This window comes from Drosophila bipectinata, chromosome 3L (genome assembly GCF_030179905.1).
Source record: "Drosophila bipectinata strain 14024-0381.07 chromosome 3L, DbipHiC1v2, whole genome shotgun sequence".
Classification (NCBI taxonomy): domain Eukaryota; kingdom Metazoa; phylum Arthropoda; class Insecta; order Diptera; family Drosophilidae; genus Drosophila; species Drosophila bipectinata.
Genome location: NC_091738.1, coordinates 22,490,790 through 22,503,378, shown reverse-complemented (window position 1 = coordinate 22,503,378; position 12,589 = coordinate 22,490,790). Strand labels below are relative to the sequence as shown.

The 12,589-nt window shown below is 51.1% G+C and overlaps 1 protein-coding gene across 1 annotated transcript in view; it reads left to right on the top strand.

Annotated features, from left to right (window-relative positions):
- The window catches only part of Ten-m (teneurin transmembrane protein Ten-m), a 108,748-nt gene extending 96,461 nt beyond the window's left edge, over positions 1-12,287 (top strand). Inside the window, exons 4-9 of the mRNA XM_017250324.3 lie at positions 847-1,130; positions 1,258-1,669; positions 1,759-2,304; positions 2,359-2,566; positions 4,147-7,474; positions 7,536-12,287. Of these exons, the coding sequence (XP_017105813.1) occupies positions 847-1,130; positions 1,258-1,669; positions 1,759-2,304; positions 2,359-2,566; positions 4,147-7,474; positions 7,536-9,827 (7,070 nt within the window). The 3' untranslated portion in view covers positions 9,828-12,287. The remainder of the gene's footprint in view (positions 1-846; positions 1,131-1,257; positions 1,670-1,758; positions 2,305-2,358; positions 2,567-4,146; positions 7,475-7,535) is intronic.
- Positions 12,288-12,589: the final 302 nt, after the last annotated feature.

Genomic DNA, 12,589 nt, shown 5'->3' with positions numbered 1-12,589 from the left:
AGGAGGTGCTGACACACGAGAAGCTGCCGGAGCAAACAGATCACCAGGCAGAGAATTGCGTGCCGGAGCCACCACCCCGCATGCCGGACTGCCCGTGCAGCTGCCTACCGCCGCCGGCGCCCATTTACATCGATGACAGGGGCGACAGTGGGGACAGTGGCTTTGCGCCATCAGTGGTCAGCGGCTCTACGCCACTGACATCGACCACACTTGGTGCTTTGACATCGTCACCTTTAGAAGCGGGAACCAGTTCAGGCGACCGCCACAGCGGAGAGGATGATCATAGGGTTGGAAATGGGGACGCATCGACGGACGAGGGGGAGTCAACTGCCTCAAGCTTCGCCACTAACACCCCGAGCACAGAGATCGATAACCACATTGAAGCCTCCCATACCGAACCCCCTGTTGGTGGTGGTGAACCCTTTGCATGCCCCGATGTGATGCCAGTGCTCATACTGGAAGGTGAATTGTGCAATGTGCATTTGTCGCTAATCTCGCTTGACTTCCTAACTCAACTAAGCGCTGTACAGTCCACTAACCTACGTCTATTTTTTGTAACTAAACTTTCTCACCCCCATTCCCGCATCTGTACAAATCACCTCCACGCCTGAAGGCCTGGCATCGCATTAGTATCAGTCTCATCCTCTGGTACTCCCATTCGTAGAACCCATATCTATTCCAGTGGGGTAACCATCCAGGGGGAACCATATCCAAAGTCTAGGATGTACAAAGACATACTATTTATTTACTCCGAAGCATCTTCGACTAACAACAATCTAATCCTTTTTGTGTCTCTATCACCCCCACATTGCACACTCGAAACATTGCGATCGCTTGCTAAACTAGGAGCTCGAACCTTCCCGGCGCGCAGCTTCCCACCCGATGGCACCACCTTCGGACAGATCTCCCTCGGCCAGAAGCTGACCAAGGAGATCCAACCGTACAGTTATTGGAACATGCAATTCTACCAGTCGGAGCCAGCCTACGTTAAGTTTGACTACACGATCCCGCGTGGCGCCTCGATCGGCGTCTACGGCCGCCGCAACGCTTTGCCCACCCACACGCAGTACCACTTCAAGGAAGTGCTCAGCGGATTCAGCGCCAGCACCCGCACTGCCCGTGCCGCTCATGTAAGTACCCCGCACCATGTGCCATGCCTGCAAAGCAACTAACTTTAACCAAATCTGTTTCATGCACCACCATACTCCATGCCACACCATACATCATCCGCACATTCCATGGCTTGCAACGACGCAGCTGTCTATAACGCGGGAGGTGACGCGCTACATGGAGCCGGGACACTGGTTTATGTCGCTCTACAACGACGACGGGGACGTGCAAGAACTGACCTTTTACGCGGCCGTGGCCGAGGACATGACCCAGAACTGTCCCAACGGGTGCTCCGGCAACGGACAGTGCCTGCTGGGCCATTGCCAGTGCAACCCGGGCTTCGGCGGCGACGACTGCAGTGAAAGCGTTTGCCCGGTGCTGTGCTCCCAGCACGGCGAATACACCAACGGCGAGTGCATCTGCAACCCGGGCTGGAAGGGCAAGGAGTGCTCCCTGCGGCACGATGAGTGTGAGGTCGCCGACTGCAACGGGCACGGCCACTGTGTCAGCGGCAAGTGCCAGTGCATGCGCGGCTACAAGGGGAAGTTCTGTGAAGAAGGTACACCCGGGATCTGCGTTACTTGCTGTCCCCATCGACAATCTTCTGTTCTTTTGAATTCTAACGCTCTGTTCGTTTCTCCTCCACAGTCGACTGCCCGCATCCGAACTGCTCCGGCCATGGCTTCTGTGCCGACGGCACCTGCATCTGCAAGAAGGGCTGGAAGGGACCGGACTGCGCCACAATGGACCAAGACGCCCTCCAATGCCTGCCCGACTGCTCCGGCCACGGAACCTTCGACCTGGACACCCAAACATGCACCTGCGAAGCGAAGTGGAGTGGCGACGACTGCTCCAAGGAGTTGTGTGACCTTGACTGCGGCCAGCACGGCCGCTGCGAAGGAGATGCCTGCGCCTGCGACCCCGAGTGGGGCGGCGAGTACTGCAACACGCGTCTGTGCGACACCCGCTGCAACGAGCACGGCCAGTGCAAAAACGGAACCTGTCTGTGTGTCACGGGATGGAATGGCAAGCACTGCACCATCGAGGGCTGCCCCAACAGCTGCGCCGGGCACGGCCAGTGCCGCGTGAGCGGTGAAGGTCAGTGGGAGTGCCGCTGCTACGAAGGCTGGGACGGACCGGACTGTGGCATTGCCCTGGAGCTCAACTGCGGCGACAGCAAGGACAACGACAAGGGTGAGTAATGAAGAAGTTAGGGAGAAAAATCTTTACTGACTGTCCATTCGGTAGATGGTCTCGTTGATTGCGAGGATCCCGAGTGCTGTGCCAGCCATGTCTGCAAGACCTCCCAGCTCTGTGTCTCCGCACCGAAGCCCATCGACGTTCTGTTGCGAAAGCAGCCTCCTGCCATCACAGCCTCCTTCTTCGAGCGAATGAAATTCCTGATCGACGAGAGCAGCCTGCAGAACTACGCCAAGCTAGAGACCTTCAACGAGAGGTAAGTGATTCCTGGTAGCCAGTTGTTATGCTCAACCTAATTATAAATCCAAATCAAGGCCCAACGGCCGCACAAACCTTCCACAATTGGCATACAAACTGTATTCCTGTACAGTAATGTTAAGAGACTAGAGGGTTGCTCTACAGTAACCACATATATTTGTACAAACAAAATTATAACCGACTAGTTGCATAATTAATCATTTTCTATGTTTATATATTTACGTTTTTCGTTTTCGTGCCCTCGTCTAAACCGTTTCCCCAAAATGAAAACACCATCAAACCACACCACATTCCGAAAATCCCATTAAAATCTTGTATATACAAACCCTAAATGTCCTTTGTTGGAAACAAATCCAGACAGAATAACTCTAAGTTAGTTTAAGCGATTATGTCGTACTAGACTCATAAGTATAAGGCTAAGGTAGCATTACGAACTTTTAATAAATCGCCACAAATTGGAACGAGCTTGAATCCTAAGCTTGGAGGGCAAATCGCATGTCCTGACTGTGAATCCGAGGCAATACTGAACACCGAGTGTAGTCCTTCCAGTGTGCGGATTTGAAAGGAATATCTAAGGCGATTTCGGCTTGATCGAAACGGAGCCGAGCCCTAGGGTCCATGAACAAGATGGTCGAGGGATTAACACCACACTTACCCTTCTAGCTAACAAGGCCATAGACAACTATGCTAATACAATTATTTTCTCTCTGCTCTCTTTTCTTCTCCACACGCGCCCCCTAACCGTGTTAATACCAAACCTGCCACCCACCTAATTACTCCTGCTTCATTCGATACTACCACCCTCTACTAACTAACCACGCACAATGACACTCGCTACCGACCCCACGCGTAACGATCTTCCAAATGCTTGCATTAACTAACGAATGCTAACGCTCTCGTTAATCGGTTAACGGTATATCACTCGTTACTCGGTTCCGGTACTCGCTGTAACGAAATCCAAATCATATACTAACAGCATTTTTTGGAATTATTTCAATGCAAGGTAAGCAAGCGCAACGGTACTGAAATAAAAGTAAACTACCACTACTCTACTCTACTTACCTCTAATTATGATTGGTTCTTTGGTAAAATGTACTTTTTATTTTGTTCATTTCGGCTTATACGTATGTTATTCCGAGACTTGACCGTTATTATTGCCATTTAGTTTATAGAGTAGCCAACCTTGTTTCATATAAGCTCAGTTGATAGCTTAAGTTTTGTTATTGTCCAGACCAGACGAAAAACTTTGAGTTATTTATTTACCATAAATATATATCTAAGCTATGAAAACTCATACTACTCATACTTAGGTCGCTACTAGGTCACAATCATGAGCCACAAAGATAAACCATAATACCATACTGAACATGTATTGTAAACTTGTAATACCTTTATGTGTGGAACAGATTCTTATGTTTTGTGCGTGTGAACTACTTTTACTTTTATGTTTATTATTATTGCTCAAGTAGATGCCAATTCTTAGTTGAACTGCTTGCTAGCCTGCCGGCTTAGACTGCCAATCCCCAAGACCCCATCCTTGCAAGACCCGACTAATCCACCTTCTCTGTCCTCCCACAGCCGATCGGCGGTCATTAGAGGCCGCGTGGTCACCTCCCTGGGCATGGGTTTGGTAGGTGTCCGAGTGTCCACCACCACCCTCCTGGAGGGCTTCACCCTCACCCGCGACGACGGATGGTTCGACTTGATGGTCAACGGCGGCGGAGCCGTGACTCTTCAGTTCGGACGCGCCCCCTTCCGACCCCAGTCCCGCATCGTTCAAGTGCCCTGGAACGAGGTGGTCATAATAGACGGCGTAGTGATGAGCATGTCCGAGGAAAAGGGCCTGGCCACGACCACGACGCATACCTGCTTCGCACATGACTACGACCTGATGAAGCCCGTTGTATTGGCCTCGTGGAAGCACGGCTTCCAGGGCGCCTGCCCCGACCGCAGCGCCATCCTCGCCGAGTCGCAGGTTATCCAGGAGTCGCTCCAGATCCCCGGCACTGGGCTCAACCTCGTTTACCACTCGTCGCGAGCCGCGGGCTACTTGTCCACGATCAAGCTGCAGCTGACGCCAGACACCATCCCCCCCTCGTTGCACCTTATTCACCTGCGCATCACCATTGAGGGCATCCTGTTCGAACGCGTTTTCGAGGCGGATCCGGGAATCAAGTTCACATACGCCTGGAACCGGCTCAACATCTACCGGCAGCGTGTCTACGGGGTTACCACCGCTGTGGTGAAGGTAGGCTACCAGTACACGGATTGCACAGACATCGTGTGGGACATCCAGACCACCAAGTTGAGTGGCCACGACATGTCCATCTCGGAGGTGGGAGGCTGGAATCTAGACATCCACCACCGCTATAACTTCCACGAGGGTATTCTGCAGAAGGGTGACGGCTCGAACATCTACCTACGCAACAAGCCCCGCATCATCCTGACCACCATGGGCGATGGCCACCAGCGACCGCTTGAGTGCCCCGACTGCGACGGCATGGCCACGAAGCAGCGCTTACTGGCCCCAGTGGCTCTGGCCGCCGCTCCCGATGGCAGCCTCTTTGTGGGCGACTTCAACTACATTCGGCGCATCATGAGCGACGGCAGCATTCGCACTGTGGTGAAACTGAACGCCACTCGTGTCTCCTACCGCTACCACATGGCACTCAGTCCTCTCGATGGCACCCTCTACGTATCGGACCCCGAGTCCCACCAAATCATTCGGGTGCGCGATACTAATAACTACTCGCAGCCGGAACTGAACTGGGAGGCGGTGGTAGGTTCAGGAGAGCGGTGCCTGCCCGGCGACGAGGCGCACTGCGGAGACGGTGCGCTGGCCAAGGACGCCAAGCTGGCCTACCCGAAGGGCATTGCCATATCGAGCGACAACATCCTTTACTTTGCGGACGGAACCAACATCCGGATGGTGGACAGGGACGGCATCGTGAGTACCCTTATCGGCAACCACATGCACAAATCGCACTGGAAGCCCATCCCCTGTGAGGGCACCCTCAAGCTGGAGGAGATGCACCTGCGCTGGCCCACTGAACTGGCCGTCTCGCCCATGGACAACACCCTGCACATCATTGACGACCACATGATTCTGCGCATGACTCCCGACGGTCGCGTGCGCGTCATCTCCGGCCGGCCATTGCACTGCGCCACAGCCTCTACGGCATACGACACTGACCTGGCCACGCACGCCACTCTGGTGATGCCCCAGTCGATTGCCTTCGGTCCACTGGGTGAGCTATATGTGGCAGAAAGTGATTCGCAGAGAATCAACCGAGTGCGTGTGATCGGAACCGACGGGCGAATCGCTCCTTTTGCCGGCGCCGAGTCGAAGTGCAACTGTCTGGAACGCGGCTGCGACTGCTTCGAGGCGGAGCACTACCTGGCCACCAGCGCGAAGTTCAACACTATCGCCGCTTTGTCTGTGACTCCCGATGGCCACGTGCACATTGCGGATCAGGCCAACTACCGCATTCGATCAGTGATGTCTAGCATTCCAGAGGCTAGTCCCTCGCGCGAGTACGAGATCTACGCCCCCGACATGCAGGAGATCTATATCTTCAATCGCTTCGGCCAGCACGTGTCCACGCGCAACATTCTTACCGGCGAAACGACCTACGTATTCACTTACAACGTGAACACCTCCAACGGCAAGCTCAGCACCGTAACCGACGCCGCCGGCAACAAGGTCTTCCTGCTCCGCGACTACACCTCCCAGGTGAACTCCATCGAGAACACCAAGGGTCAGAAGTGTCGCCTGCGAATGACTCGCATGAAGATGCTCCACGAGCTTAGCACCCCTGACAACTACAATGTCACCTACGAGTACCACGGACCCACGGGGCTGCTGAAGACCAAGCTGGATTCCACCGGCCGCTCCTATGTGTACAACTATGACGAGTTCGGACGTCTCACCTCCGCAGTCACGCCTACCGGCCGCGTGATTGAGCTGAGCTTCGACCTGAGTGTCAAGGGCGCCCAAGTGAAAGTTTCCGAGAACGCGCAGAAAGAGCAGTCGCTCCTGATCCAGGGCGCCACAGTAACCGTCCGCAACGGAGCCGCTGAGTCCCGCACTTCCGTCGACATGGACGGATCCACTACCAGCATCACGCCATGGGGCCACAACGTGCAAATGGAGGTGGCTCCATACACGATTCTGGCGGAGCAGAGCCCGTTGTTGGGCGAGAGCTACCCGGTACCAGCGAAGCAACGCACCGAAATTGCCGGCGACCTGGCCAACAGATTCGAGTGGCGCTACTTTGTCCGTCGCCAGCAGCCACTGCAAGCGGGCAAGCAGAACAAGGGTCCACCTCGGCCTGTCACCGAAGTGGGTCGCAAGCTTCGCGTCAACGGGGACAACGTTTTGACCTTGGAGTACGACCGCGAGACCCAGTCGGTGGTGGTGCTGGTTGATGACAAACAAGAGCTGCTCAACGTGACGTATGACCGCACATCGCGTCCGATCAGCTTCCGGCCGCAGTCGGGCGACTATGCGGATGTGGACCTCGAATACGATCGCTTTGGACGCCTGGTCAGCTGGAAGTGGGGCGTGTTGCAGGAGGCTTACTCCTTTGACCGCAATGGTCGCCTCAATGAGATCAAGTACGGGGACGGATCGACGATGGTGTATGCCTTCAAAGACATGTTTGGATCGTTGCCACTAAAGGTAACTACTCCCAGGCGCTCCGATTACCTGTTGCAGTACGATGATGCTGGAGCACTGCAAAGCCTAACGACCCCTCGAGGCCACATTCATGCATTTTCTCTGCAAACCTCTCTGGGCTTCTTCAAGTACCAGTACTATTCGCCCATTAACCGTCATCCATTCGAGATCCTTTACAACGACGAGGGCCAGATCCTGGCCAAGATTCACCCACACCAATCAGGCAAGGTAAGTAGAAAGGTACAAAAATAGGAAAGTATACGAAACTTAATAGTTTTTATTATTACAGGTGGCTTTCGTTTACGACGCTTCTGGTCGCCTGGAAACAATACTCGCGGGACTGTCAAGCACCCACTACACGTACCAGGATACTACCAGTCTAGTCAAGACCGTGGAAGTTCAGGAGCCTGGCTTTGAGCTACGCCGCGAGTTCAAGTACCACGCCGGCATCCTGAAGGACGAAAAGCTGCGCTTCGGCTCGAAGAACTCGCTTGCCTCTGCCCACTACAAGTACGCTTATGACGGAAACGCACGCCTTAGTGGAATCGAGATGGCGATCGACGACAAGGAGCTCCCTACCACACGCTACAAGTACAGCCAGAACCTAGGACAGCTGGAGGTTGTGCAGGATCTAAAGATCACGCGCAATGCGTTCAACAGGACGGTGATTCAGGACTCGGCGAAACAGTTCTTCGCCATCGTGGACTACGACCAGCATGGTCGTGTGAAGAGTGTGCTGATGAACGTAAAGAACATTGATGTATTCCGTCTGGAGCTGGACTACGACCTGCGCAACCGTATCAAGTCGCAGAAGACGACCTTCGGTAGGTCGACAGCCTTTGACAAGATCAACTACAATGCCGACGGTCATGTGGTCGAGGTCCTGGGCACCAACAACTGGAAGTACCTTTACGATGAGAACGGTAATACAGTGGGCGTTGTCGACCAGGGCGAGAAGTTCAACCTCGGCTACGACATTGGTGACCGAGTGATCAAGGTCGGCGACGTGGAGTTCAACAACTACGATGCCCGGGGCTTCGTGGTGAGGCGCGGCGAACAGAAGTACCGATACAACAACCGCGGCCAACTCATCCACGCGTTCGAGAGGGAGCGCTTCCAGAGCTGGTACTACTATGACGATCGCAGTCGCCTGGTGGCTTGGCACGACAACCAGGGCAACACAACCCAATACTACTACGCCAACCCACGCACTCCACACCTAGTCACCCACGCGCACTTCCCGAAACTTGGACGCACAATGAAGTTCTTCTATGACGACCGCGACATGCTAATTGCGTTGGAGAACGCTGACCAGCGGTACTATGTTGCCACCGACCAAAACGGTTCTCCGCTTGCCTTTTTCGACCTGAATGGCGGCATTGCCAAGGAGCTGAAGCGCACGCCTTTTGGCCGGATCATCAAGGACACCAAGCCAGACTTCTTCGTGCCCATTGACTTCCACGGCGGACTTATCGATCCGCACACGAAGCTGATCTACACGGAGCAGCGCCAATACGACCCGCACGTGGGTCAGTGGATGACCCCACAGTGGGAGACGCTGGCCACCGAGATGTCGAACCCAACGGATGTGTTTATCTACCGCTACCACAACAACGACCCAATCAACCCCAACCAACCACAGAATTACATGATTGACCTGGACGCCTGGCTGCAACTGTTCGGCTACGACCTGGACAACATGCAGAGCAGACGCTATACCAAGCTGGCCCAGTACACTCCACAGGCCTCCATCAAGTCCAACATGCTGGCCCCCGACTTTGGAGTAATCTCCGGTCTGGAGTGCATCGTGGAGAAGACGAGCGAGAAGTTCAGCGATTTTGACTTTGTGCCCAAGCCGCTGCTCAAGATGGAGCCAAAGATGCGCAACCTGTTGCCACGAATCAGTTATAGGCGAGGAGTCTTCGGCGAGGGCGTGCTGCTCTCGCGGATTGGCGGACGAGCGCTGGTCAGTGTAGTCGACGGATCGAACAGCGTCGTGCAGGATGTAGTGAGCAGCGTTTTCAACAACTCCTACTTCCTCGACCTGCACTTTAGCATCCATGACCAGGACGTGTTCTACTTTGTGAAGGACAACGTACTGAAGCTGCGCGACGACAACGAGGAGCTGCGTCGCCTGGGTGGCATGTTTAACATATCAACACACGAGGTTAGCGACCATGGTGGCAGTGCTGCCAAGGAACTCCGCCTCCACGGACCCGATGCCGTGGTCATCGTCAAGTACGGCGTGGATCCCGAGCAGGAGCGCCATAGAATCCTGAAGCACGCCCACAAGCGCGCCGTCGAGAGAGCCTGGGAGCTCGAGAAGCAACTGGTAGCCGCTGGTTTCCAGGGACGCGGCGACTGGACCGAGGAAGAAAAGGAGGAGCTCGTCCAGCACGGGGATGTCGATGGATGGATAGGCATAGACATCCACAGCATTCACAAGTACCCCCAGCTGGCCGACGATCCCGGGAACGTAGCCTTCCAGCGCGACGCCAAACGCAAGCGCCGCAAGACCGGCAGCAGCCACCGCAGTGCCTCCAGCCGCCGGCAGATGAAGTTCGGCGAGCTGAGTGCGTGAGTGGAGGCAGTTGGAGCGGAGCCGAAGCAGACGGAGTGGGAGGCAGGGGTGCAAGCTTATCCCCAGCCGGACGAGAGCGAAACGGGGGACGAGGAGGACAGCGAGCAGCCCGACTACCTAATTTCTGTAGGCCGGAAGGAGCCAAGGGACAGCAGCGAGACTCTGGAGGAGCAGATTTTGTAATTAGGTGAAATGCGCATCAGCAGCAACCACAACAGCACAACACGGCGACACGCAAACACACAAAAACTGGAAGAGGAGGCATTCAACACACAATTAATATAAACTTTAACCGTGAAGTTTAGTATTAGTCAGAATTCAGCCCTTGAATAACCGAAGAAACTTCTTATATTTACCAAGAACAGGAATATGTATGTTGGTGTTGAGTTAGGCATGTAGGCATATGTGTAGTCCATGTGTGTAATTGTACGTCTGTTTTTGTTTTTTTACCGTGGACAACCGGCTCCACTCTCGAGGTGTTGGCCGGGCCGACGGATTAGTTTTGTATAGAGTCAGCGAACTAAGCCGAACCCAGCGATATTGTCTGTTTGGGGGCATGGTGGGTGGTCCACGATGGCCTGTCCAAATGCCCTTGGCATAGCGATGTCGAACGATGAGTATTACCAAGCAAAATACGCATACGATAAGTCAGATGTTAATCTACAAGTTGAATAAATGTAAAAAGACGAGAGTTCTCTGTAGTCGCCCCTAGTCCCTAGTCCTAGACCCAGCCATGTCCGACCCAGCACCTCTCGGAAGGCAACGGCAAGTACACGTTGCTTCCCCCCGAAACTGCTTTGTGTATATAAGAAAACTACTTTACTATGCTTTAACTAAAAAATCTGCGGGCGATTATCCTTTTATCGAAGTCCTTCGTCAAAACAGGTGTCCGAACCGAGTGCTCGAATAAAAATTACTCCCACTCATGCATTATTTGGAAAGCCAAGAATCAAAATGAATCTTCCGAAGGACCCTTTCAACGCAATACCAATACTCTATCTACCCTTTCCACTCATTTTACAATGTTAACCTGAATATCTGTTGAATCTGAATTTATTCGAAGGCAAAATGCATTAAAAACTTTTTACAAATTGTGATATATATATTTCTAAACATTTCATTTGACAACTTGAAGTGTGATGAACCAAAATCGAATCAACTCAAATCGAAGGGAAATGAAAATGGAAAGCAAATAATGTACTTTACTCTTTTTTTAGTTAGTCGTAACGATTAGTTTGTACAACGCAATATTTAGGTCGTACCATTTGCCATGTTAATTTGTAAAATCGAATACACCTTAAAGTACTCAGAGCTTAATGGCTTTTATTTTTTTATTTTGTTCGACATCCAACTGCAGGATCATGTCCGCGTATCTCTATTCCGTTTCTTGTTGCCGACACTTGGGGTCGGCCCCTGTGTTTGCAATTATTATTGAACTATTTATAAAGCTAACTATTGACTATTGAGATATTAACTAGCATAAAATTAGAGCGCAATATGTATGTAAGTCTTGCAGAGAACGTAGACACACCCCTATAACCGTACGAAACGAACCTTGTATTATAAACACCCCACTACAGATAGGCTTAAGGACTAGGCTAAAGACAAATCCCGTAAATCAGAATGGATTAGCACCTAACTAATGTGAAATCGATTCGGTTCGATGTCGACAGCAGTGAGGCGAAGGGATGAACCGAAATGGTAGTAATTAGCTAAAGTGTTAGTAATTTTATTAAATAAAATCATAAAGGATACAATGAAGATAATTGAATAATAATGGACAAACTCTTAAACCTACACCTAAGACTACTCACTCGAATCTGTATCCGGATACGTTTATTTCGAATTGTAAAGCTAATGCTGTGTAAAGGTTTGAGAAATTCAATTTGTAGGTCGGTACACAGATTAGGTTTTACAAAGAATTGTAAAAAATAGCAAACGTATATGAATGAATGTATATGTACTAAAATTAAGCAGCATTATATTAACCAAAAAGCATAAAACAAAGCGAAATTATTAAATTCAGCAATGGAAGCGGTAGACGAGCGACAAGTGACTGAAACAAGACATTTTAAAGGCGAGCGGTTGCAAAAACTTAGTCTAACCCAACGCGTTTCTGCTTCAGTCTGGGAAGCCCTCAACTTTTGTTCTTTAACTGTATCAAAAAATTCCACAAAGGGCAACGCTTAACTTAATCAATTAGTTGCCATCTTGACTAGGTTATTACGACTATGAACGAACAGCTTGTATTCAATGTGGGATTAGTCTTGAAAATCAGAAATGGCAAGAGTACGCATTAAGAAATACTAGATCACGAATTACGATTCGATTGCAAAAACATTGTATACACACTACATACCTACAATTATGGCAACCCGATATGCATACATGATAATACATAAATATATATAACTTATAATATTACGAGTAAAAAGCGATTTCAATAAAAATGGAAACATACAGCCTCTGTTTTTTAATTGAATGGGTAATGGAAAGACATTTAAACACCTTGGAGGAAGATCCCCAAGCAAATGGCGTAAGTAAAAGGACGAATTATTATTAAGGGTAATTCTTTATTCTATTCTACAATAGATGAAATTAAATAAAACAAAACCAAAATTAGTCAAATTCCAGGTTTGGTTGGGTGCGTGAAGCTTAAAACATACAGTTACGAAAAAAATAGCACCACTTCAGCACATTTTGATTTTTGCGAAAAAAATGTACATAGTTACTGTTGCAGTTTATTACAACTTTTATTTTTT